Source organism: Scyliorhinus canicula, chromosome 7, assembly GCF_902713615.1.
Source record: "Scyliorhinus canicula chromosome 7, sScyCan1.1, whole genome shotgun sequence".
In the NCBI taxonomy this organism is placed as follows: Eukaryota; Metazoa; Chordata; class Chondrichthyes; order Carcharhiniformes; family Scyliorhinidae; genus Scyliorhinus; species Scyliorhinus canicula.
Window position 1 is genome coordinate 211,573,445 of NC_052152.1, and position 26,288 is coordinate 211,599,732.

At 49.4% G+C, this 26,288-nt stretch overlaps 1 protein-coding gene across 2 annotated transcripts in view; it reads right to left on the reverse strand.

Moving 5' to 3' along the window:
- ahcy (adenosylhomocysteinase) overlaps positions 1-26,288 on the reverse strand; it is a 98,940-nt gene that overhangs the window by 797 nt on the left and 71,855 nt on the right. For both annotated transcript variants that reach the window (XM_038803855.1, XM_038803854.1), the window contains exons 8-9: positions 25,151-25,268; positions 15,759-15,953 (exon numbers count right to left, since the gene is read on the reverse strand). In XM_038803855.1, the coding sequence (XP_038659783.1) occupies positions 15,759-15,953; positions 25,151-25,268 (313 nt within the window). The remainder of the gene's footprint in view (positions 1-15,758; positions 15,954-25,150; positions 25,269-26,288) is intronic.

The window sequence follows — 26,288 nt, forward strand, 5'->3', positions numbered from 1 at the left end:
CTACTGTTGCAGGCAGGGCGTTCCACACCCCTACTACTCAAGAGTAAAGAAACTGCCTCTGACATCTGTCCTATATCTACCACCTCTCAATTTAAAGCTATGTCCCCTCGTGTTGGTCATCACCATCCGAGGAAAAAGACTCTCACTGTCCACCCTATCTAACCCTCTGACTATCTTATATGTCTCTATTAAGTTACCTCTCAGCCTTCTCCTCTCTAACGAAAACAACCTCAAGTCCCTTTCCTCGTAAGACCTTCCCTCCATACCAGGCAACATCATAGTAAATCTCCTCTGAACCTTTTCCAAAGCTTCCACATCCTTCCTATAATGTGGTGACCAGAACTGCACGCAGTACTCCAGGTGAGGCCGCACCAGAGTTTTGTACAGCTGCAGCATGACCTCGTGGCTCCGAAACCCAATCCCCCTACTGATAAAGGCTAACACACCATATGCCTCCTTAACAGCCCTATTAACCTGGGTGGCAACTTTCAGGGATTTATGTACCTGGATGCCAAGATCTCTCTGTTCATCTACACTACCAAGAATCTTGCCATTAGCCCAGTACTTTGCATTCCTGTTACTCCTTCCATAAGATGTAATTTAATACACCGTAAAAGTTGGGCGGGGGGGATAGGAGTAAGGCAGCTGATGGATTTACAATCCAAGGTGGTTTAGTGGAGGGCTGTAAACCAGAGTTAGAGGCTGTAGGAATACATAGGGTAGAGGCACACTGTGCAGAGGCCATGCAGAGAGTTGTAGAGGACTTGAAATTTGGTCAGTTGGGACTTCTGGTGCAGTGGCTCGGAGTAACAGCCACATCTCGGGTGGCTCCCGCGTAGGTTCCGGCATTTTGGGCTTGTCTGCCCGATTGAAGTAAAACCCCTTTAAAAATCAGATGTCCTTAGCAGATAAACTGGCTGTGGAGTCTGGGGCCGCGAGGATTGTAGTGAGAGCAGAGGTGCTGACAAGTTCAAGCAGACCGTGGACTTCCGGTGGTGACCATGGAGTGTGCAGTCGCACATTTGGTGACTCCCGCTCATGGCGGACTTTTGGGACCTTTCCCCCGGCTAACGGCGGAGCTGAGGGATGGTATAAGGTGCAGGAGAGGTGGAAGAAGGGACTAGACCAGTTTATGGATTCGTGGACCAGAAGTGGTCGAAAAAGAAGGGAACAATTGTCGAATGTTGGTGCAGTGCCTGTGACATGGGGGTAGATGGCAGAGGGTCAGGGTCCGAGCCTTCCGGCCCAGTGGTCAACGGAGTAGTTACTGAGCTTCCTCCACGAGAGGTTTGCCCAGCAGAAAAGAGAACTTGGAGGACCTGGCCCGGGTGGTGGATCCGATAAAGGCGGGGATCAACCGCATGGAAATGAGGTTAGAGGCCCAGGCAATCCGGAAGAGGGAGGAGGCGGTGGGGGAGCACGTGGAGCAGCTTGCTTCGATGGCAGCGGAGATGGGGTTGATGAGAGATTAACAGAGGAGGGTGCAGGAGAAGGTGGAGAGCTTGGAGAATAGATCACGCAGGCAGAATTTGAGGATCGTCGGTCTGCCAGAGGGCAGTGAGGGAGCGGACGCCAGTGCATATGTGGCACGGATGTTTGAGAAGCTGCTGGGTGAAGGAGCGTTTGCTTGGCCCTTGGAGGTGGCCCTTGGAGGTGGACTGGGCACATAGGGGCTGATGAGGAAGCCGTAGAGAAATGAGCTGCTGAGGGCGAAGGTGATGCGACTGTGCCGGTTCCTGGATAAGGAACAGATTTTGAGGTGGGCCAGACAGACGAGGCGCTGTACATGGGAAGGCAGCGAGCTGGTGTTTATCAGGACTGGGTGCAGAACTGGCCAAAAGGAGGGCGAGCTTCAATAATGTGAACTCGGCCCTCTTTAAGAAGGGGGTTGAAGTTCGGCATGTTATACCCAGCACGTCTGTGGGTAAAGTATGAAGGCCAGGAACTCTACTTTGGGTTGCCAGAGGGGGTGATGGAATTTATTAGAGACAATGGACTGGCAGGAGAATGAGGACATTGAACTCTGGAGGGGACGTTCCTATCTTGCATTTTGGTTTTCTTCTGGTTTGTATGAACCACATTTTCTCTGTCCTCTGGGATGTAGCTCTGTTCTGGGCTTTGGGTCTGTGTGTTTGTTTTTGATGGGAGATGGTGGGTTGCTCTTTTCTATGTGTTGGGTAGTGATTGTAAAGTTTGCACTGGTAGGATGGCTGAGCTGGGGGTGGGGAATCAGTGGGGGGTAGGGTGCTTGGCATATGGGCAGGGGCTACCAGGCTAGCTGGGCAGGCTAGTTCATGGATGTGCAGTGGGGGGTGAACAGTTGGTAAGTGTGTTGATGGGAGTTTGTTATGGGGTTGGGGGGTGGTAGAAGTCTGCTGACAGGGGAGGGGGCTGGTGAAAGGTGACAGGGTGAGGGTTGACGACGGTGGGTGCCCGACAGCAAGCCTGAAGAGGTGCAGCCTGGAGGCTGGCTTGGAAGATGTTGATCGGCAGGGGGCAAAGGGGTGGGTGGTAAGGGAGGAGTAGAGGTGCCCCCACCCCCCAACCGGGCAGATCACATGGAATATGAGAGGGTCAAATGGGCCAGTCAAGAAGGCCTGAGAGTTCGTGCATCTGAAAAGCTTAAAGGCGGATGTGGCAATGATACAGGAGACACACCCGAGAGTAGTGGATCAGACTAGGCTGAGGAAGGAGTGGGTAGGGTAGGTATTCCTTTCAGGACTAGATTCTAAAACAAGGGGAGTTTCGATTCTGATTAATAAGCGGGTGACATTTGAAGTGGGAAGTATAGTGGCGGACACGGGGGGGGGGGGGGGGGGGGGGGGCAGGTACGTTATGGTGAGCAGGAAGTTGGAGGGGGTGCAGGTGAACATTTATACTTGGACGACGTTGAGTTTATGAGACGGGTATTAGAACATACAACATAGAACATTACAGCACAGTACAGGCCCTTCGGCCCACGATGTTGCGCCGTCCTGTGAAACCCCTCTAAAGTCCCTCTACACTATTCCCTTATCGTCCATATGCCTATCCAATGACCATTTGAATGCGTTTAGTGATGGCGAGTCTGGATCTGGACTCGCATCGACTGATCATGGGGGACGGGACGGGACAGGGGACTTTAATACGGTTATGGATCCAAGGCTGGATCGGTTGAGTTCGAAAACTGGGAGGGCGTCTGGCTGCGAAGGAACTAAAAGGGTTTATGGAGCAGGTGGGAGGGGTAGATCTGTGGAGGTTTGGGTGGCTGAGAACGAAGATGTTTTCTTTTTTCCCCCCCCCCCATGTACACAATGTATCCCGGATTGACATACCTCTTCATTCACCTGAGGAAGGAGCTGCGCTCCGAAAGCTCGTGTTTGAAACAAACCTGTTGGACTTTAACCTGGTGTTGTCAGACTTCTTACTGTGCTCACCCCAGTCCAACGCCGGCATCTCCACATAGTGACTTTTTTGTCATCAATAGGATGTTGTTGGCGGGGGTGGTGGATGCAGAGTACTCGGCAATGGGAGTGTCGGATCATGCCCCCGCTGGGTGGATTTACGGGTAAGCAAGGAGATTAGATGTAGGACTATTAGCGGAGGAGGTGTGTGAGAGGGTGAGGGAGGCCATACGGAGACATATGGAGATAAACGATACGGGGGAGGTCTCGGCAGCTACGGTATGAGAGGCGTTGAAGGCAGTGGTGAGAGGGGAGTTTATCTTGATACGGACACAGGGAGAAGGTGGAGCAGGCGGAGATGGATAGATTAGTGAGGGAGATCCTCCAGGTAGACGGGAGGTATTCAGAGGCCCCGGGGGCGAGGTTATTGAAGGAGCTGCAGACGGAGTTTGGGCTGATATCTACAGGGAAGGTGGTGTGGTAGTTGAGAGAGAGAGGGGCGGGTAGAAGGCCAGTAGGATGCTAGCACACCAGCTAAGGAAACGGGGGGCGACAAATGAGATAGGGTGCAGTGGGAGTGCCTGTGGGAGGTCCTGGGCGATTTGGGTTTGGGCAAGGTTTTGTGGACTGGGTCCAGTTTCTGTACCAGGCACCGGTGGCCTAGCGTGCAGACGAACTGAGTGAGCTTGGATTATTTTAGGCTGTACAGGAGACGAGGTAGGGATGTCCACTCTCCCCATTGTTGTCTGCCTTGGCTATAGAGCCACTGGTGATGGCGCGGAGACCGTTGAGGGACTGACAAAGGATAGTATCGGGGTGGTGGAGCACAGGATCTCGTTATATGCAGACTATCTACTTTTGTATATTTCTGATCCACTGGTGGGGTGGGGGATTGGAGAGATTATGGGGATCCTGGGGGAATTCAGCCGTTTTCCAGGGTACCAATTGAATATGGGCAAAAGCGAGGTCTTTGCGATTCAGGTGAGGGGGCAGGAGAGGAGATTTTTGGGAGGTGGGGGGGGGGGGGCTGCCGTTCAAGGAGGTGGGAGGGCATTTTCGGAATTTGGGTATGCAGGTGGCGCGGGAGTGGGAGCAGCTACACAAGCCTAATCTGGCTCGGTTAGTGCAGATGAAGGGGGACTTCAGAAGGTGGGATGTGCTCCCGTTGTCACTGGCGGGGAGGGGAGGGTGGGATGTGCTCCCGTTGTCACTGGCGGGGAGGGGAGGGTGGGATGTGCTCCCGTTGTCACTGGCGGGGAGGGGAGGGTGGGATGTGCTCCCGTTGTCACTGGCGGGGAGGGTGCAGATGGTAAAGATGACGGTTCTCCTGTGGTTTTTGTTTGTATTTTAGTGCCTGCCTATTATTATCCCGAAGGCTTTTTAAAAAGAGAGTGAACATGGTGATCTTTGGGTTCGTATGGGCAGGAAAACCCCGCAGGTAAAGGTGCTGCTGGAGCGGGGTCGGGGGGTTGGCACTATCTAATTTCAGGAAATGCTATTGGGTGGCGAACATAGCAATGATGAGGAAGTGGATAGTTGGGGAGGAGTCGGTGTGGGAGCGGGTGGAGGCGGCATCATGTAGGGGCACAAGTTTGGGGCACTGATAACGGCATCTCTGCCGTTCTCGTCTGCCCGGTACTCCAGAAGCCCGGTGGTAGTGGCAGCTTTGACGGTGTGGGGACAGTGGCGGAAACATATGGGAGTGGAAGGGACGTCAGTATGGGCATCAATTTGTGGCAATCATTGGTTTGCACCGGGGGGGCCTGGATGGTGGCAGTGAGCTGGGATCAAGCGGTTAGGGAACTTGTTTATTGACGGCAGCTTTCCATGCTTGGAGGAGTTTGAGCTGCCAGGTGGGAATGGATTCCACTACCTGCAGGTGAGGGACTTTGCTCGGAGGAGACAGGATAAGGTAGTGTCGAAAATGGGAGTGGGGGAGGGGAAGGTCTAGGAAATTTATAAAGAGCTCATGGAATGGGGGGAAACCCCGATAGGGGAGGTAAAGCAAAAGTGGGAGGAAGAGTTGGGCAAGGAATTAGAGGCGGGATTGTGGGAGGATGCCTCGAGTAGGGTTAATGCGTCCTCGTCGTGTGCCAGGCTTAGCCTGACACAATTTAAGGGCGCATTTGACTGTGGCCCGGATGAGCAGGTTCTTTGACGGGGTGGAGGATAGGTGTGGGCGATGTGTGGGAGGGCCCGCAAATCATGTCCACATGTTTTGGGCACATCTGTAACTTAGGGGATTCTGACAAAGATTTGCCAATATCATGTCAAGAGTATTAAAGGTGCGGTGGTTCCGAGTCCAGAGGTGCCGATTTTGTGTGTCAGAAGACTCAGGGGCGAGAGAGGCCGATGTTTTGGCCTTTTTCTCCCTGGTAGCCCGGAGACGGATCTTATTGGCGTGGAGGGACTCGGAATCACTGAAATCAGGGGTGTGGGTTAGCGACATGGCCGGGTTTCTCAGGCTTGAGAAGATCAAGTTCGCCCCAAGAGGATGGATGCTAGGATTCGCCCGGAGGTGGCAGCCGTTTATCGACTTCTTTGGGGAAAACTAAGTTGTCAGTAGACACAAAACGAGGGGGGGGTTCAGGGAAAGAGGGAGGCAGGAGGGGTCAGTTGAGGGGGGAAATAGTTGATGGGAAAGGGGGGCTGGGGAATTGTATGTAAGCCACATTGGCTGGGTTTGGTTGTTGGTTGGGTGGGTGTTAGTTATTTTGTTCTTTTTCCTCTTGAAAATTGGTGTTCAAATTATAAATGGTGTAATAAAATATTTTCCAAAAAAAAAGTTTAAGCAGACTGTGAGAGGAGTCAGATATATGAATGGGTGGGGAACAGAGAGAAGTAGACCTTGGAAAGTAAGCAACAGGTTTAGATAAAGGATCTGGATCGGCACAGGCTGGGTGGGCCGAAGGGCCTGTTCCTGTGCTGTAATTTTCTTTGTTCTTTGAGTCCCCAAGGCTACAGGCGCTGGGAATGGTGCCGGCAATAAGTGGCATTGAGGTCAACACTGCTAGAGTGGCACCTGCAGTGGAGAGCCTGGTGCACGACGTCAGCACCACGAGTGAAGGTGTCCAAGGCGTCGCACAATCGGTGACGGCCATGGCTGAGGGTCTCTGCAGAATGTCTGCCTCGCTGGGGAACGTGACCCAATACCAGACCAACTTTGATGAGGTTCTGCGGGGCATGTCGGCTCTCACATGGAATGGGCGAGACGCTGTGGAGCTTGTCCCAGTCGCAGGTGGGCAAGTCTGAGGCACTGCAGAGCATGGCCCAATCACGGAGGAGCATCACCGAGGGCATCAAAACAATGGTGCAGACCATGGGGAACCACCAGAGCTGACACAATCAAATGATGCAGGGGCAATCGGGGCTCGAACCAGCTGCCCCTCTGTCCAGAGGTAAATTCCAGGGCCCTATGGGCACCAACCGGGAGGGGGTGCTGGGTACCAACCCGGACCCATTCCATGGAATGGTGATGGTGGCCACCAGCTCCCCAGAGTTCCACCCAGAACAGGGCGGCCTGGTGGTGCATCTTCCGCAAGTGAGCCTGGGTCCTCTAGCCCCAGAGGATACCCGCCATGGGCATCGAAGGCCATGGGATATGGTAAGCAGCTGGTTGCCTCCACCTCAAGATGGACATCCTGGGGATACACCTAGACGTAACGGTAGAGAACAGAGCACATCGAGGATCAGAGGGCACTGGGGAGGGAAATTGTTAGACACCATAAACACCCTTGTGCACAACCAGAATGATACCTGTGTCACTTTCTTCTGCAATACGGGCCGACCTTCAAACACTTGGCCCATCTCTCCAGGCATCGTCCCCTCCCTGTGGCACTCACCTATCTTCCAACCATGGACATGACCCCAAAGCTGTATCCCCTGGGTGTTGGGATGTTGACTGCTGCGTGTGTGGTGTTCCCTTCCGCAGTGTTCAGACACAGTGTCCATGCCCCAAGTGTGATTGGGATGTTGGGCAATGACTCCCACATGCTACATGGCCTGACCACCCACGAGGATCCACTTGGGAGGTGTTAAGTGGTCACTTAACCACGATTGCCAATTCCCTATTAGCAAAAGTCTTCAGTCGCACGGCCAGAGGCCTTGGCAGTCAGTGGGGGTTATGGGGCAGACAGCAGTGACACGGGTTGCCCCTGGTACACACAATCCAAGGGTTGGCATGGTGGTGCCGCACATGGTTGCCCCCCACGGGACCTCCTCTTCACCCTTCCATGGTTGCCCACACCTGCGGAGGGGCCCTCACACCCACTGAGCACTGGATTGGCAAGTCCAGCGCTCCCCGGGCTCATTGCCTGTGAGCAAAGATGGCTACTCACCTCACCACAGACCCCCTTCAGCCAGGTTCACGATTTTCAAAGGAGTACTAATCAGTGCCAGTGTGACCACTTGCTGAGAAGGCTGCTGAATGAGGCGAGGCCGTTGGATATGGGGTGGCTCTCGTTAATTGTATGGAAATGGGGCTTAAGTGGCAATAATTGATTTTTTTTCAGCAAGCTATGGCGAGATCTCGATGGGAGCCGGCCAGTTGCATCGCAAACTGTTTGGCGCCCAGTACGGTTCTCGTTTTCGGCCTCTCCCACTATTCACCAGTCTCGTTTTGCTCGAGCGAGAGCTCAACGAGGCCGGAGAATCGCACCCACAATGTTTTGGCCTCAATTACTTTCCGTTTTTGTCACCAAGGTGGATAATCTCGCATTTCTCCAAATTATACTGTATCTGCCATTCATTTGCCCACTTGCTCAAATTGTTCAAATCAAACTGAAGGATCTCCGCTGATAACACAAAAATAGGTGGGAACATAGATTGTGAGGAGCTCCCAAGGAAGCTACAAAGAGGCAGACAGGTTCAGTGAATGGCAAAAATCTGGCAGATGGAGTATAACGTGGGAAATGTGAAATTGTTCATTTTGACAGGAAGAATAAAAAATCTCATTGTCTCAATGGTGCGAGATTGCAGAGATCTGAGATGCAGAGGGATCTGGGTGTCCAAGTGCATGAATCACAGCAAGTAATTAGGAAAGCTAGTAAAAAACGTTATTGTTTATTGTGAGGGGAATGGAATACAAAAGTAGGGAGGTTATGATTTAAAAGTACATGGCATTAGTGAGATCACATAGTGATCATTTTTTTAAAATTTAGAGTACCCAATTCATTTTCCCCAAATAAGGGGCAATTTAGCATGGCCAATCCACCTACCCTGCACATCTTTGGGTTGTGGGGGCGAAACCCATGCAGACACAGGGAGAATGTGCAAACTCGACATGGATAGTGACCCAGACCTGTGACCTTGGTACCGTGAGACAGCAGTGTTAACCACTGCACCACCGTGCTGCCCTCTATTGTTCTTTTTTTTTTTTTTTTATAAATTTAGATTAGCCAATTATTTTTTCCAATTAAGGGGCAATTTAGCGTGGCCAATCCACCTACTCTGCACATTTTTGGGTTGTGGGGGCGAAACCCACGCAGACACGGGGAGAACGTGCAAACTCCACACAGACAGTGACCCAGAGCCGGGATCGAACCTGGGACCTCAGCGCCGTGAGGCGGTTGTGCTAACCACTAGGCCACCGTGCTGCCCTATTGTTCTTTTTTAAGGAAAAATGTGAATACGTTGGAAGTAGTTCAGAGGCGGTTTACCAGGAATGGGCAGGTTGTCTTCCGAGGAAAGGTTGGCAAGGTTAGGTTTGTATCCGGGGACGGCAGGATAGCACAGTGGTTAGCACTGTTGCTTCACAATGCCAGGGTCCCGGGTTCAATTCCCAGCTTGGGTCACTGTCTGTGCAGAGTCTGTACGATCTCCCAGTGTCTGCGTGGGTTTCCTCCGGCTTCCTCCCACAGTCCCGAAAGATGTGCTGTTAGGTGAATTGGACATTCTGAATTCTCCCTCAGTGTACCCAAACAGGCGCCAAATGTGGCGACTAGGGACTTTTCACAGTAACTTCACTGCAGTGTTAATGTAAGCCGTATTATTGTCACAAGTGTTTAGAGCGGACGAGATCGAAACTTAAGATCCTGAGTGAAATTGACATGGTTTTTAACATATTTTCATGGGATGTGGACATCACTTTGCTGCACCAACATTTATTGCCCATCCCTGACAACGCTGTTGGGGAGGGTTTAAACTATTGTGGCAGGGGGATGGGAACCAATGCAGGAAGTCAGAGGGCAGTAAAGAGGAGACAGAAACAAAAGCTAGCAAGGATAAAAGTGGAAGACTGAGAAACAGATTGAACTGCGTAGTATGGCAGGGGGGTGGGAACCAGCGCAGTAGGTCAGCAGAAGATATAACTGAAGGAGAGCGACAGACTAAGGCCAGTAAGATTAAGAGGAAAAGCAGACGGAGTGGCTAGTCAACACAGCGGGGCTGGTGGGCTGAAATGCATTAGTTCCACTGCAGGGAGTATTTCAGGTAAGACAGATGACCTTAGAGCTTAGATTAGTACATGGAATTATGATGTTGTTGCTATTACAGAAACTTGGTCAAAAGAGGGACAGATTCGCAACTAAACATTCCAGGATTTAGATGCTTCAGGCAGGATGGGGGGCATGCATAAGGAATGGGGAGTTACATTATTGGTTAAGGAGAATATAGGGAGGACAAGGGAGGATACCTTGGAGGGTTCAGGAAGCGAGGCAATCTGGGTGGTGCTCAGGAATAGGAAGAGTGGGCGGGAGATAGACGAGCAGATATGCAGACAGATCTTGGAAAGATGCATAAACAATAGGGTTGTTCTGGTGGGTGATTTAAACTTTCCCGATATTGACTGGGACAGACTTACTGCTAGAGGCATGGATGGAGCAGAATTTGTAAGAGCGCCCAGGAGGGTTTCTTGAAACAATATGTAAATTGCCCAATTCTGGAAGGAGCCATATTAGACCTGGTGCTGGGGAATGAGCCTGGCCAGATGATCAAAGTTTCAGTAGGAGATCATTTCGGGAACAGTGATCATAATTCTGTAAGTTTTAAGCTGCTTATGGAAAAGGACAAGAGTGGTCCTCAGGTGAAGGTGTCAGACTGGGGGAAGGCTAATTACAGCAGCATTAGGCAGGGTCTGGAGAGTGTTGACCGGACGAGGCTGTTTGAGGGAAAAATCAACATCCGGCATGTGGGAGGCTTTCAAATGTCAGTTTATGGACAGCATGGTAGTACAGTGGTTAGCACAGTTGCTTCACAGCTCCATGGTCCCAGGTTCGATTCCGGCTTGGGTCACTGTCTGTGCGGAGTCTGCACGTTCTCCCCGTGTCTGCGTGGGTTTCCTCCGGGTGCTCCGGTTTCCTCCCACAGTCCAAAGATGTGCAGGTTAGGTAGATTGGTCAAAATAAATTGTCCTTGGCGCCCAAAAAGGTTAGGTAGGGTTACGGGGATAGGATGGAGGTGTGGGCTTAGGTAGAGTGCTCTTTCCAAGAGCCGGTGCAGACTCGATGGGCCAATTGGCCTCCTTCTGCACTGGTGGACAAGTTAATTGATTAGAATTCAGGACCGGCATGTACCTACTTGTGAGGATGAAAGATAAGGGTTGCAAGTATAAGGAACCCTGGATAACGAGGGATATTATGAATCTTGTCAAAAAGAAAAAGAAAGCATTTGTAAGGTCTAAAAGGCTTAGGAAAGGTGAAATCCATGAAGGATATAAAGCAAGCAGGAAGGAACTTAAGGTAGGAGTTAGGAAGGCTAAAAAGGAGTCATGAAATATCACTGGCAAACAGGATTAAGGAAAATCCTACGGCATTTTATCCATATGTAAAGAGCAAGAGGGTCGTCAGAAAAAGGGTTGGTCCATTCAAGGATATTGGAGAGAATCGATGTATGGAACCAGAGGAAATAGGAGAGATACTAAATGAATACTTTACCTCAGTATTCACCAAAGGGAAGGACTTGGTGGATGAGGAGTATAGGGTAGAGTGTGTAGATATTCTGAGTCATGTTGATATCAATAAAGAGGTGGTGTTGGGCATCTTAAAAAGCAGATACATCCCCAGGACCTGATGGGATCTACCCCAGAATAACACGGGAGGTAAGGGAGGAAATTGTAGGGACCTTGACAGTAATCTTTGTATCCTCACTGACTACAGGTGAAGCTCCAGAGGACGGGAGAGTAGCCAATGTTGATCCATTGTTTAAGAAGGACAGCAGGGATAATCCAGGAAATTATAGGCCGGTTAGCCTTACGTTAGTGGTAGGGAAATTATTGGAAAAGATTCTTAGAGATAGGATTTACTCACATTTGGAAACAAATGGACTTTTTAGTGACAGACAGCATGGTTTTGTGAAGGGGAGGTTGTGCCTCACTAATTTGATCGAGTTTTCCGAGGAAGTTGTCATAATATACACACAGGTATATGATGGTGCACAGACAGCCAGTGATTGACACACAGGATGACCAATGAACACACAGAACACATCAGCCAATCACCAGACAGGATACGACCACAATAAAGCCAGAGGGCACTAGTTTTCCCGCTCTCTTGGGATCCAGCCTCAGACAGTCAGAGCCCGTGAGCAACAACTAGAACATACACCATGTGGTAGTAAGATAGTCTGGTCAGGTCAGCCTTAGGTCTCCAGTCAACTCAGCATAGTGTCAACTCACAGTTAAGAGTTCAATCAAATAGAGTTGCATTTCTTCAAGTGTTGGAAGCCTGTCTCTCACTGCTGCAGTAAACGCAGTCCTTGCAGACCCAGCTTACCCAACACATCGGAAGTGACAAAGGTGATAGATGAGAGAAAGGCAGAGGATGTTGTATACATGGACTTCAGTAAAGCCTTTGACAAGGTACCTCATGGTAGACTGGTACAAAAGGTGAAGTCACATGGGATATTGGAGAGCTGGCAAGTTGGATACAAAACTGGCTAGGTCATAGAAGACGTAGGGTAGCATTAGAAGGTGCTTTTCTGAATGGAAGGCTGTGACTAGTGGCATTCCACAGGGATCAGTTCTGGGGCCTTTGTTGTTTGTGGTGTATATAAATGATTTGGAAGAAAATGTAGCTGGTCTGATCAGTAAGTTCGCAGACGACACAAAAATTGGTGGAGTGCGGATAGTGAGGAGGATTGTCAGAGGATACAGTAGGATATAAACTGGTTGGAGCCTAGGGCGGAGAAATAGCAGATGGAGTTTAATCCGGACAAGTGTGAGGTAATGCATTTTGGAAAGTCCAATGCATGTAGGAATTACACAATAAATTGTAGAACTCTTGCGAGTACTGACAGGCAGAGAGATCTGGGCCTGTCCACCGGTCACTGAAAGTGGCAACGCTGTGGATAAGGTGGTCAAGAAGGCAGACGGCATGCTGGCGTTCATCGGTCGGGGCATTGAATATAAAAATTGGCAAGTCATGTTGCAGCTGTACAGGACCTTAGTTAGGCCTCATTTGGAATATTGTGTACAGTTCTGGTTGCCACACTACCAGAAGGATGTGGATGCTTTGAGAGGGTACAGAAGCGGTTTACTAGGATGTTGCCTGGTATGGAGGTCATTAGCTATGAGGAGAGGTTAGATAAACTCGGCCTGTTCTCACTGGAACAACAGAGGTTGAGAGGCGACCTGATAGAGGTCTACAAGATTATGAGTGGCATTGACAGAGTGGATAGTCAGATCCTCTTTCCTAGAGTAGGAGAGTTAAGTATAGAGGACATAGGTTTAAGGTGCGTATGGAATGCGCTGCCTGGGGAGGGGGTGGGAGCAGGTACGATAGCGGCATTTAAGGGCATCTGGACAAATATATGAATAGGGTGGGAATGGAAGGATACGGACTCCTAAGTGCAGATGGTTTTAGTTTAGGCAGGTACCATGGTCGGCACAGGCTTGGCGGGCCGTAGAGTCTGTTTCTGTGCTGTATTGTTTTTTGTTCTATCATTTATGAAATGAAAATGAAATGAAAATGGCTTATCACAAGTAGGCTTCAATGAAGTTACTGTGAAAAGCTCCCTAGTCACCAGATTCCGGCTCCTGTTTAACATGCAGGCCGGACCAGGTAAGGACGGCAGATTTCCTGCCTCAAATGACATTAGTGAACCAGATGGGTTTTTAAAGACAATTGACAATGGTTTCATGGTCATCATTTTTATTTAATTCAAGTTTCACCAACTGTCATGGTGGGATTTGAACCTGGGTCCCTGGGGTATTACCCAGCAACAATACCATTATGCCACTGCCTCCCAATGTTGATATGGAGAGGCTGCTTCCTCTTGTCAGAGAATCTAAAACTAGGGGTCACTATTCAAAAAAGTCACTCATTTAAGATGAAGATGAGGAGTCTCTGGAACTCGCTCGCAATAGGCACTGGAAGCAGAATCTTTGAATAATTTTAAAGAGGAGCTGGATGGATTCTTGATTAACAAGGGGGTGAAAGGTTATTGGAGGTCGACAGGAGTGTGGAGTTGGGGTTACAATCGGATCAGCCATGATTTTATTGAATGGTGGAGCAGGTTCGAGGGGCCGAGTGGCCTCCTCCTGATCCTAAACGTTTGTATGTTTATATGCACCACCTTCTCTCATGTCTGGGGGAGGGGTAGGGAGAGAAAGAGATCCTGGAACCCCTCCCTAACAGCACTGCCGGTGTACCTACACCACACGGACTAGCAGCAATTCAAGGAGGCAGCTCACCATCACATTCTGAAGGGCAATTAGGAAAAGGCAACAAATGCTGGCGTAACCAGCGATACCCACATTCCACAAAAGTGTAAAATTGATTAAAGAATCTGGGGCGGGATTCTCCAACCCCCCCCCGTTGGGTCGGAGAATCGCCTGGGGCCGGCGTCAATCCCGCCCCCACCGTGTCCCGAATTCTCCGCCACCCGAGATTTGGCAGGGCGGGAATCACGCTGCGCCGTTCGGTGGGCCCCCCCGCGGCGATTCTCCAGCACACGATGGGCCGAATTCCCACCGCTGTCAAGCCTCTCCCGCCGGCAGGAATCAAAACACCTACCTGACCGGCGGCGCGGGCGGGCTCCGGGGTCCTGGGGGGTTATCTGACACCGGGGGGGTGCCCCCACTGTGGCCTGGCCCGCGATCGGGGCCCACCGCTCGACAGGCAGGCCTGTGCCATGGGGGCACTCTTTTTCTTCCGCCTTCGCCATGGTCTTCACCATGGCGGAGGCGGAAGAGACCCCCTCCCCTGCGCATGCGCCAGTATGACGCCATCAGCCGCTGATGCTCTGGTGCATGCGCGGACTTACGCCGGACGGCAAAGTTCTTTCGGCCCCGGCTGGTGTGGCGCCAAAGGCCATTCGCGCCAGCCAGCGGAGCGGGAACCACTCCGGCGCGGTCCGAGCCCCTCAATGTGAAGGCTTGGCCCCTAAAGGTGCGGAGACTTCCGCACCTTTGAGGCGGCCTGACGCCAGAGTGGTTCACACCACTCCAACACGCCGGGACCCCCCGCCCCGCCGGGTAGGGGAGAATCCCGGCCCTGATAAGAGCATATGGGGAGAAACTATTGCCTCTTCTGGGGAAGTCCAGAATAAGGGGATAGAACCTAAAGTTAGGGCTGGGCCATTCAGGAGTGATGTAGGAAGTACTTCTATACAAAGGTTAGTGGAAACCTTCCCCAGTGTGAAACAGGATAGGAGCAACAGTTTTGAATGAGACTCAAATGTGTTTTCTGATTTAGAAGCCAAGCTGCTTTGCAACCCTGCCCACTTTACCAAAATAGATTAGGAGTCTGAGGATCCTATGGCACTACTCAGTCCAGGGGCTGTTTAGCACAGGGCTAAATCACTCACTGTGAAAGCAGACCACGCAGGCCAACAGCACGGTTCGATTCCCGTAACAGCCTCCCCGAACAGGCGCTGGAATGTGGTGACTAGGAGCTTTTCACAGTAACTTCATTTGAAGCCTACTCGTGACAATAAGCGATTTTCATTTCATTCAAAGATGTGCAGGTGAGTTGGATTCGCCATGCACAAATTGCCCTTGGGTTAGGTAGGGTTGCTAGGTTACGAGGAAAGAATGGAAATGTGGGCTTAAGTAGGTGCTCTTTCCAAGAGCCGTTGCAGACTCGATGGGCCGAATGGCCTCCTTCTGCACCGTAAATTCAATGATTCAATCAGGCAAACCACCTCCCTCAAAGTTAGGCATTGAAATAGATTAGGCGGCCATACATTTCATTGCAGTTTATGTGCATGCTGACTGCCCCATTTATCTATCATTTAGCAGATACTGCATTTCAAATGTTAATGTTACATGAAACACTGAGATAAATACTGAGGAATATTTTAAAAATTCAAGTATTTTCCATATTCCAATATCTAAAGCAGCTATGAGCAGATTAAAAACGTCATAAGAAAACCTAACTTAACATATTAAAATCTAGAAATAAAGTGAGTCTCTGGATTCAGCTGAAAGACAGATCTCACCTTCTTTGGCAGGAAGTGTACGCCCACTGGGTACTTGCCGGGGTTGGTCCACAGCTCGATCTGTGCCAGAACTTGGTTGGTAAAAGAATTGCTCATTACAAAGCTGGGATGGCCCATTGCACAGCCAAGATTCACCAAACGGCCCTCAGCCAGAACAATGATATGGCGACCGTTCTTAAACTGATAGCGATCCACCTGAGACCCAAAATATACAGCTTGAAACAGACTGAAAGGTTAGTGGATAATGGGGTGGTTACCCCTTGAAGCAATGTAAACAAAACAAGCCTGTCATATTCTATGTATGTCACAGGACTACTTCCTGCAAGTTCTACCTCAGGGACACAGGCTATAAAAAGCCAGAAGCTACAGCAGGTTTCATGACACCAGCCATGCCACCACCTTCTCCTTTCATAGAATTTACAGTGCAGAAGGAGGCCATTTGGCCCTTCAAGCCCGCACTGGCCCTTTGAAAGACCATCCTACTTTAGCCCACACCTCCACCCTATCCCCATAAACCCACCTAACCTTTTTTGGATACCAAGGGCAATTAACGAACAACGAACAAAGAAAAAAGTACAGCACAGGAACAGGCCCTTCGACCCTCCAAGCCTGCACCGACCATGCTGCCCGACTAAACTAAAAACTTCTGCACTTCCAGGGTCCGTATCCCTCTATTCCCATCCTATTCATGTATTTGTCAAGATGCCCCTTAAACAAGCATGGCCAACCCACCTAACTTGCATATCTTTGGACGGTGGGAGAAAACCGAGGAAACCCACGCAGACACAGGGAGAACGTGCAGATTCCGCAGAGTCACCCAAACCAGGAATCGAACTTGGGACCCTGGATCTGTGAAGCAACTGTGCTAACTACTGGGCTACCTTTCTTTCCAGCTCTCCAGCTTTTCAATTTTAAAAATGGATTAGACTCAGGTTTAGGGAAAAAGTTATACACTTGGCAACAGCGTCGATAGTGATGAAGAGAAGTTCTGGACTCAAGGATGACAGGCTGCATGTTAAAAATGGGCAAAGGAATGTCAGATGAAGTTTAATGCAGTGACATCACTCAAACTGCTGCCAGTCATTGTAAAACAAAATTCCAGCATATCTTGGCACATATTTTTCCCTTTCAAGTGGGGGAAGGATTCCCGAGCTGATTATTAGCTCATTGAATCGTCTTATGAACACTTCTTGCTTGGCCCACAGGTCCTGATGTTGGACTTGAACCCAGAGCTTCTGGTCCAGAGGGAGTGGCATCGCCCAAAGGGGCAACACAAAGCCTCCTAAACAAAACCCTGCCCGATGAAACGCTTGAAGCCATCCTCTATGTCGTTAATAAATATGATGAATTGAGGACCCAGCTCCATGATTCCCGGCTTGGGTCACTGTCTGTGCGGAGTTTGCACGTTCTCCCCGTGTCTGCGTGGGTTTCCACCGGGTGCTCCGGTTTCCCCCCACAGTCCAAAGATGTGCAGGTTAGGCGAGTTAGCCATGATCAATTGCCCTTAGCGTCCAAAAAAGGTTAGGTGGGGTTATGATGAATTGAGGCCCCAATACGATCCCCATTAGGACCTAGACACGTCGTACCAATTAGAGTTTGAGCCCTTAATCCCTACAGGGGCTGGTTTAGCTCACTGAGCAGACCAAGCGATTTTCATTTTTTTCATTTCATTTCACGCTTCTTGCAACTCACCCAATTTTCTTTTTTTTTGTAAAATATTTTATTAAGGCATTTGTGATTTTATAACAGCAATAGTAAACTATATACGAACAACTAGAAACATAGTGCAAAGATCCTCTACACCAGGGGTGTCAAACTCAAATACACCGTGGGCCAAAATTAAAAAATCGGGACAAGTCGAGGGCCGGACTGGTTCAATGTTTTTTTGCAAAACTTATTGAAATGAACTTATTGAACCTGGAACTAATAAAGCTTAGGTTATTGCCTATAAAAACAACATTAAATATTAAATAAATAAAAAAATTAGTTGCATTTATTTCTTATTGCTTTATCTGGAGCTTTTCCAGAGTAATTTCTAATGAAAACATTTTTCCACAGGCCAACACTTTGTGATTCACACTATACCTGAATAAACTCGGCATCAGCCATATCATACGCCATAGGCGCTTCAATTGCTGGGGCCACCTTTAATTGTAATTAGATATTATTAGGGCAGCACGGTGGCCTAGTGGTTAGCACAACCGCCTCACGTCGCTGAGGTCCCAGGTTCGATCCTGGCTCTGGGTCACTGTCCGTGTGGAGTTTGCACATTCTCCCCGTGTCTGCGTGGGTTTCGCCCCCACAACCCAAACATGTGCAGAGTAGGTGGATTGGCCACTCTAAATTGCCCCTTAATTGGAAAAAATAATAGGCTAATCTAAATTTAAAAAAAAAGTAATTAGATATTATCTCGCGGGCCAAAGATAATTCCACCGCGGGCCGGATTTGGCCCGCGGGCCTTGAGTTTGACATATATGCTCTACATCCTCACAGGTCGCACCTTCCTAAAATGGTAATCTAGACTAATCCCCCCGCTGACAGTTAATTTTCTCTAAAGAAGCCGACAAATGGCTGCCACCTCCAGACAACCCTAGCATTGACCCTCTTGGGGCGAACTTTATTTTCTCAAGGCTGAGAAATCCAGCTATGTCATTGACCCAGGTCTCTGATTTCGAGGGCTTAAATTGTATGAGGCCGAGCCTGGCGCATGATGTGGACACGTGGACCCTGCTTAACGTATCCGCCCAGAGACCTGCCTCTATTCTCCCCCTAACTCCTCCTCCCATTTGTGCTTTTGCACCTCAGTCTGCGTTTCCTATGACTCCATGAGTTCTTTATAGATATCGGAGACCTCCACTGGTTTAGCTCACTGGGCTAAATCGCTGGCTTTTAAAGCAGGCCAAGCAGGCCAGCAGCACGGTTCAATTCCCGTACCAGCCTCCCGGACAGGCGCCGGAATGTGGTGACTAGGGGCTTTTCACAGTAACTTCATTGAAGCCTGCTTGTGACAATAAGCGATTTTCATTTTATTTTTCACCTCTCCCACCCATACTCTAGTAATGACCCTTTCTTGTATCCCACCTGGCGGTAGGAGAGGGAAGGTTGGAATCTGCCTTCGCAAAAAGTCCTGAATCTGCATACATCTAAACCCATTCCCACCCGTCAACACAAACTTCTCCTCTAACTCCCTCAAACCCAGGAAGCTCCCGTCTATAAACCTCACCCAATTTTCTAATTGGATCAATAAGTTCTCCAATTCCGTGGGCTTAATCTTTAGTTAGCAGTGTCTCAAGCGATTTTAATCAAAGACAATTAGATGGGGTTACTGAGTTACGGGGATAGGGTGGAGGTGTGAGCTTAGGTAGGATAATCTTTCCAAGGACCAGTGCAGACTCGATGAGCCGAATGGCCTCCTTCTGCACTGGAAATTCTATGATTCTATGACATCTGGAAGTTAATATAAATAACATCCAATGACGTTCCCTGTTGACTACTTTAGTCACGTTTTTTAAAAAACTCAAGATTTATCAGGCATGACTTACCCTTCACAAATCCACGCAGATATTCCCTGCAACTTTTCACAGTAACTATCATTAAATATATAGTCTGATAATATATCCAACAGATGTTGGACAAACTGGGTTTCCCTCTCCGCTCTCCTCAATAGTGAAGTGACATCTGTAAATTTTACAATCTAAAGGAATCTTAAAAGGACAGCAGGGCAAGTTGATAAAGTGGTTAAAAAAGCACATTAGTTACTTGGGTTTATAAAAGAGGCATAGAATGCAACATGCTCTGTTGTTGAATATACCAAGATCCAGGTAGATAGACTTCTGGACTGGAGGATTGAGTGGGAAGGTGCAGCCATGATCCTATTCTCTGGCACCAAGCACCTGGTTTACTCTGCTCCTTTTCTTAAGTTCTTATCATTTGCTTCCGAATCTGATTCTAGCACATGGTTATACAGTACATTCTAGATCACACAAGAACATTACTTTAGAAATAATTGCTGAAGCAGGTCATACAACCCCTCTAACCTATTCAACTTTCACCACAGCACCTAAAAACATCAACTGCTCTCCGTTGACTTTGTCAATCACTTCAGATCTGCCACTGCTGACCCTTCAGCCATTGGAAAGGGTTTCTCTCCGACTATCAAACACAGGTAGCCATTCATAGAACAGTACAGCACAGAACTGACCCTTCGGCCTTCCAAGCCTGCGCCGATCAGGATGCTTGTCTACCTCAAACCTTCTGCATGTCCAGGATCCGTATCCCACTACTCCCATTCTATTCACATATTCATTGAGATACCTCGAAAAAGTAACTATCGTATCTGCTTCCACCACCTAGCCGGCAGCAAGTTCCAGGCTCCCACCACTGTATAAAAAAACCTGCCTCGTTCACCTCCTCTTAACTTTCTCCCTCACACCTTAAACCTATGTCCCCTAGTAATCGACTTTTCCACCCTGGGAAAAAGCATCTGAATATCAACTCTGTCCATGCCCCTCGTAATTTTGTAAACCTCTATCAGGTCGCCCCTCAACCTCCGTCATTCCAGTGAAAACCATTTGTGTTTTTCTCCTCATAGCCTATATCCTCCAGACCTGGCAACATCCTGGTAAACATCTCCTCTCCAAAGCATCTGCATCCTTTTCGTAGTGTGGTGACCAGAATTGTACACAATTTTCCAAATGTGGCCTAAGCAAGGTTCTGCAGCAGGAGTTGCCAACTTTTATACGCAATGCCCCAATGAAGGCAAGCATGCCATATGCCTTATCTTCTTGCGTTGCCACTGTCAGGTGGTCTCTGGAGCTGTACACCCAGAACCCTCTGCCTGGCAATACTCCTAAAGGTTCTGCCATTTACTGTATAATTCACACCTGTATTAGACCTTCCAAAATGCATTACCTCACAATTGTCTGGATTAAACTTCAGCTGGCATCTCTCTGCCCAAGTCGGGAAGCACAGTGGCGATGATGACTCAGGTTTGATCCCGCGCCACCATCTGTGTAGACTCTGCATATTCTCCCAGTGTCTGCGTGGGTTTCACACTCACAACCCAAAGTTGTGCAGAGCAGGTTGCTTGGCCACGCTAAATTGCCCCTTAATTGGAAAAAGATCTCTCCGCCCAGGTCTCCAACTGATCTGTATCCTCTGACAATCTCTTCACTATCCGTAACTCCACCAATCTTTGTGTCATCTGCGAACTTGCTATCACACCAGCTACATTTTCTTGCAAATCATTTATATACACCAGGAACAGCAACGGTCCCAGCACTGATCCCTGCCACTACTCACAGCCCTCCATTCAGAAAACTCCAGACTCCCCTTTCACGGTTTTAAACTGTGAAACTTCCAGCTCCAATCTCACTGTTTTAAACACGGAAACTCCCGGCTCTCCTCTCGCTGTTTTAAACACTGAAACTCCCGGCTCGCCTCTCGCTGTTTTAAACACTGAAACCCCCGGCTCTCCTCTCGCTGTTTTAAACACTGAAACTCCCGGCTCTCCTCTCGCTGTTTTAAACACAAACTCCCGGCTCTCCTCTCACTGTTTTAAACACGGAAACTCCCGGCTCTCCTCTCGCTGTTTTAAACACTGAAACTCCCGGCTCTCCTCTCGCTGTTTTAAACACTGAAACTCCCGGCTCGCCTCTCGCTGTTTTAAACACTGAAACCCCCGGCTCTCCTCTCGCTGTTTTAAACACTGAAACTCCCGGCTCTCCTCTCGCTGTTTTAAACACAAACTCCCGGCTCTCCTCTCGCTGTTTTAAACACTGAAACTCCCGGCTCTCCTCTCGCTGTTTTAAACACTGAAACCCCCGGCTCTCCTCTCGCTGTTTTAAACACTGAAACTCCCGGCTCTCCTCTCGCTGTTTTAAACACAAACTCCCGGCTCTCCTCTCACTGTTTTAAACACGGAAACTCCCGGCTCTCCTCTCGCTGTTTTAAACACTGAAACTCCCGGCTCTCCTCTCGCTGTTTTAAACACTGAAACTCCCGGCTCGCCTCTCGCTGTTTTAAACACTGAAACCCCCGGCTCTCCTCTCGCTGTTTTAAACACTGAAACTCCCGGCTCTCCTCTCGCTGTTTTAAACACAAACTCCCGGCTCTCCTCTCGCTGTTTTAAACACTGAAACTCCCGGCTCTCCTCTCGCTGTTTTAAACACTGAAACTCCCGGCTCGCCTCTCGCTGTTTTAAACACTGAAACCCCCGGCTCTCCTCTCGCTGTTTTAAACACTGAAACTCCCGGCTCTCCTCTCGCTGTTTTAAACACAAACTCCCGGCTCTCCTCTCACTGTTTTAAACACGGAAACTCCCGGCTCTCCTCTCGCTGTTTTAGACACAAACTCCCGGCTCCCCTCTCGCTGTTTTAAACACAAACTCCCGGCTCTCCTCTCGCTGTTTTAGACACTGAAACTCCCGGCTCTCCTCTCTCTGTTTTAAACACTGAAACTCCCGGCTCCCCTCTCGCTGTTTTAAACACTGAAACTCCCGGCTCTCCTCTCGCTGTTTTAAACACTGAAACTCCCGGCTCTCCTCTCGCTGTTTTAGACACAAACTCCCAGCTCTCCTTTCGCTGTTTTAAACACAAACTCCCGGCTCTCCTCTCGCTGTTTTAAACACTGAAACTCCCGGCTCCCCTCTCGCTGTTTTAAACACAAACTCCCGGCTCTCCTCTCGCTGTTTTAAACACTGAAACCCCCGGCTCCCCTCTCGCTGTTTTAAACACAAACTCCCGGCTCCCCTCTCGCTGTTTTAAACACGGAAACCCCCGGCTCTCCTCTCACTGTTTTAAACACTGAAACTCCCGGCTCCCCTCTCGCTGTTTTAAACACTGAAACCCCCGTCTCTCCTCTCGCTGTTTTAGACACTGAAACTCCCGGCTCCCCTCTCGCTGTTTTAAACACTGAAACTCCCGGCTCCCCTCTCGCTGTTTTAAACACTGAAACCCCCGGCTCTCCTCTCGCTGTTTTAGACACTGAAACTCCCGGCTCCCCTCTCGCTGTTTTAAACACAAACTCGCGGCTCTCCTCTCGCTGTTTTAAACACTGAAACTCCCGGCTCCCCTCTCGCTGTTTTAAACACTGAAACTCCCGGCTCCCCTCTCGCTGTTTTAAACACTGAAACTCCCGGCTCGCCTCTCGCTGTTTTAAACACTGAAACTCCCGGCTCTCCTCTCGCTGTTTTAGACACAAACTCCCGGCTCTCCTCTCGCTGTTTTAAACACAAACTCCCGGCTCCCTTCTCGCTGTTTTAAACACAAACTGCCGGCTCTCCTCTCGCTGTTTTAAACACAAACTCCCGGCTCCCCTCTCCCTGTTTTAAACACTGAAACTCCCGGCTCTCCTCTCGCTGTTTTAAACACAAACTCCCGGCTCGCCTCTCGCTGTTTTAAACACTGAAACTCCCGGCTCCTCTCTCGCTGTTTTAAACACTGAAACTCCCGGCTCCCCTCTCGCTGTTTTAAACACAAACTCCCGGCTCTCCTCTCACTGTTTTAAACACTGAAACTCCCGGCTCTCCTCTCGCTGTTTTAAACACAAACTCCCGGCTCCCCTCTCGCTGTTTTAAACACAAACTGCCGGCTCTCCTCTCGCTGTTTTAAACACTGAAACCCCCGGCTCTCCTCTCGCTGTTTTAAACACTGAAACTCCCGGCTCGCCTCTCGCTGTTTTAAACACAAACTCTCGGCTCTCCTCTCGCTGTTTTAAACACTGAAGCTCCCGGCTCCCCTCTCGCTGTTTTAAACACAAACTCCCGGCTCGCCTCTCGCTGTTTTAGACACAAACTCCCAGCTCCCCTCTCGCTGTTTTAAACACTGAAACTCCCGGCTCTCCTCTCGCTGTTTTAGACACAAACTCCCGGCTCCCCTCTCGCTGTTTTAAACACTGAAACTCCCGGCTCCCCTCTCGCTGTTTTAAACACTGAAACTCCCGGCTCTCCCCTCGCGGTTTTAGACACTGAAACTCCCGGCTCCCCTCTCGCTGTTTTAAACACTGAAACTCCCGGCTCCCCTCTCGCTGTTTTAAACACAAACTCCCGGCTCTCCTCTCGCTGTTTTAAACACCGAAACCCCCGGCTCTCCTCTCGCTGTTTTAAACACTGAAACCCCCGGCTCCCCTCTCGCTGTTTTAAACACCGAAACCCCCGGCTCTCCTCTCGCTGTTTTAAACACTGAAACTCCCGGCTCGCCTCTCGCCGTTTTCAACACTGAAACTCCCGGCTCCCCTCTCGCTGTTTTAAACTGTGAAACTCCCGGCTCGCCTCTCGCTGTTTTAAACACTGAAACTCCCGGCTCTCCCCTCGCTGTTTTAAACACAAATTCCCGGCTCTCCTCTCGCTGTTTTAAACACTGAAACTCCCGGCTCTCCTCTCGCTGTTTTAAACTGTGAAACTCCCGGCTCTCCTCTGGCTGTTTTAAACACAAACTCCCGGCTCTCCTCTCGCTGTTTTAAACTGTGAAACTCCCGGCTCTCCTCTCGCTGTTTTAAACTGTGAAACTCCCGGCTCGCCTCTCGCTGTTTTAAACTGTGAAACACCCGGCTCCCCTCTCGCTGTTTTAAACACTGAAACTCCCGGCTCCCCTCTCGCTGTTTTAAACTGTGAAACACCCGGCTCCCCTCTCGCTGTTTTAAACACTGAAACTCCCGGCTCTCCTCTCGCTGTTTTAAACACAGCCCCCCTCACCCCACCCACCCTTTCCCCCCCACCCCCAACTAATGTTCAATGTTATCCAGTTCTTGAAAGTGCATAATAAATAGCGCCCATGACTTGTAGAACCCCTCCGAGCTTCCCCCGAGTTCAAACTTAACCTTCTCGAGGGTCAAGTATTCCAACAGGTCCCCTCGCCACGCCAGGGCACAGGGTGGAGAGGCCGCTCACCCTCAATTAGTTTAAAGCTATTTTTCCCTTGACCATATTTGCTGGTACATTCTGAAACCCTTGTCCCTTCCCGGTTACACCCAGATCACCATTCCCTGTATGACTAACCTACACCACTGCCGTGGCTTTTCTTTACTGTCACAAGTAGGCTTACATTAACGCTGCAATGAAGTCCCTGTGAAAAGCCCCTAGTCAGCACATTCCGGCACCTGCTCGGGTACAGAGGGAGAATTCAGAATATCCAAATTACCTAACAGCACGTCTTTCGGGACTTGTGGGAGGAAACCGGAGCGCCCAGAGGAAACCTAAGCAGACACGGGGAGAACATGCAGACTCCGCACAGTGACCCAAGCCGGGAATCAAATCTGGGTCCTTGGCGTTGTGAAGCAACAGTGCTAACCACTGTGCAACCATACCACCCATACCTTTTGCCCAGTCCTGGGGCCGGTGCCCCAATTAATCAAAACCCACCTCGCCTACACCGAAGCTCTGGGGTATCACCTACCTGAGGTTTAATATTCACTTTCTTGCTGGCATGTTTATTCAGCCATTGTACATCCAGCTCAATATCAAAATGGCCAATGTTACAAACAATTGCATCATCTTTCATTTCTTGGAAGTGCCTGAATGGGGAAAGGGCAGAGGCAAAAATTGAATAAAGGAAAGAGGGGGGAAATCAGGATCGAGGCAATTCATTGATGATGGAATGGTTCCTTGAACAAAGGTAAAGAATTAGGAGGATATTCAAATCCATGGGAGACCTGCCGGTCGGTGATCAGTTTGCAATCTAACCAATCCGCTCCCATTTATCGTTTATATAAATGAGACACTTTGTTTTGGGGGGGGGGGGGGGGGGTAGGGTCAGTAAGTTTGCGGATGACACAAAGATTGGCCGGGTGGTTAACAGTGAGACTGAGTGTCTCGGGGTACAGGGAGATATAGACGGGATGGTCAGAGGGGCACAAAAGTGCCAGATAGAATTTAACCCGGAAAAGTGTGAGGTGATACACTTTTGGAAGGAGTAATTTGACAAGGAAGCATTCAATGAATGGCCTGACACTGGGAAGTTCTGAAGAACAAAGGGGCATTGGCGTGTTTATCCATAGATCTCGGAAGGCAGAAGGGCAGGTTAATAGGTGGTGAAAAAGGCATATGGGACACTTGCCTTTATTCATCAGGATATAGATTCCAAAAGCAGGGAGGTCATGTTGGAGTTGGAGAACTTTGGTGAGGCCACAGCTGGAGTACTGTGTGCAATTCTGGTCACCACATTATAGGAAGGATGTGATTACACTGGAGGGGGTGCAGAGGAGATTCACCAGGATGTTGCCTGGGATGGAACATTTAAATTATGAAGAGAGGCTGGATAGGCTTGGGTTGTTTTCGCTGGAGCAGAGAAGACGGAGGGGCGACCTGATCGAGGTGTACAAGATTATGAGGGGCATGGACAGGGTGTGTCGTATTCAATATTTTTCCCGCTTCTTGACTGTGATAGAGAAATGCAAACATGATTCATTAGGTAAGCAAAACTGAACTTTATTTACGAATTAGAACTGACTGCTAGCAGTAATGGCTGAGACTTTAAGTCGGAAGGCAGTCAAATACAAACTGCTGAGTCCGTCCCAAGTCTGCAATATTACAGA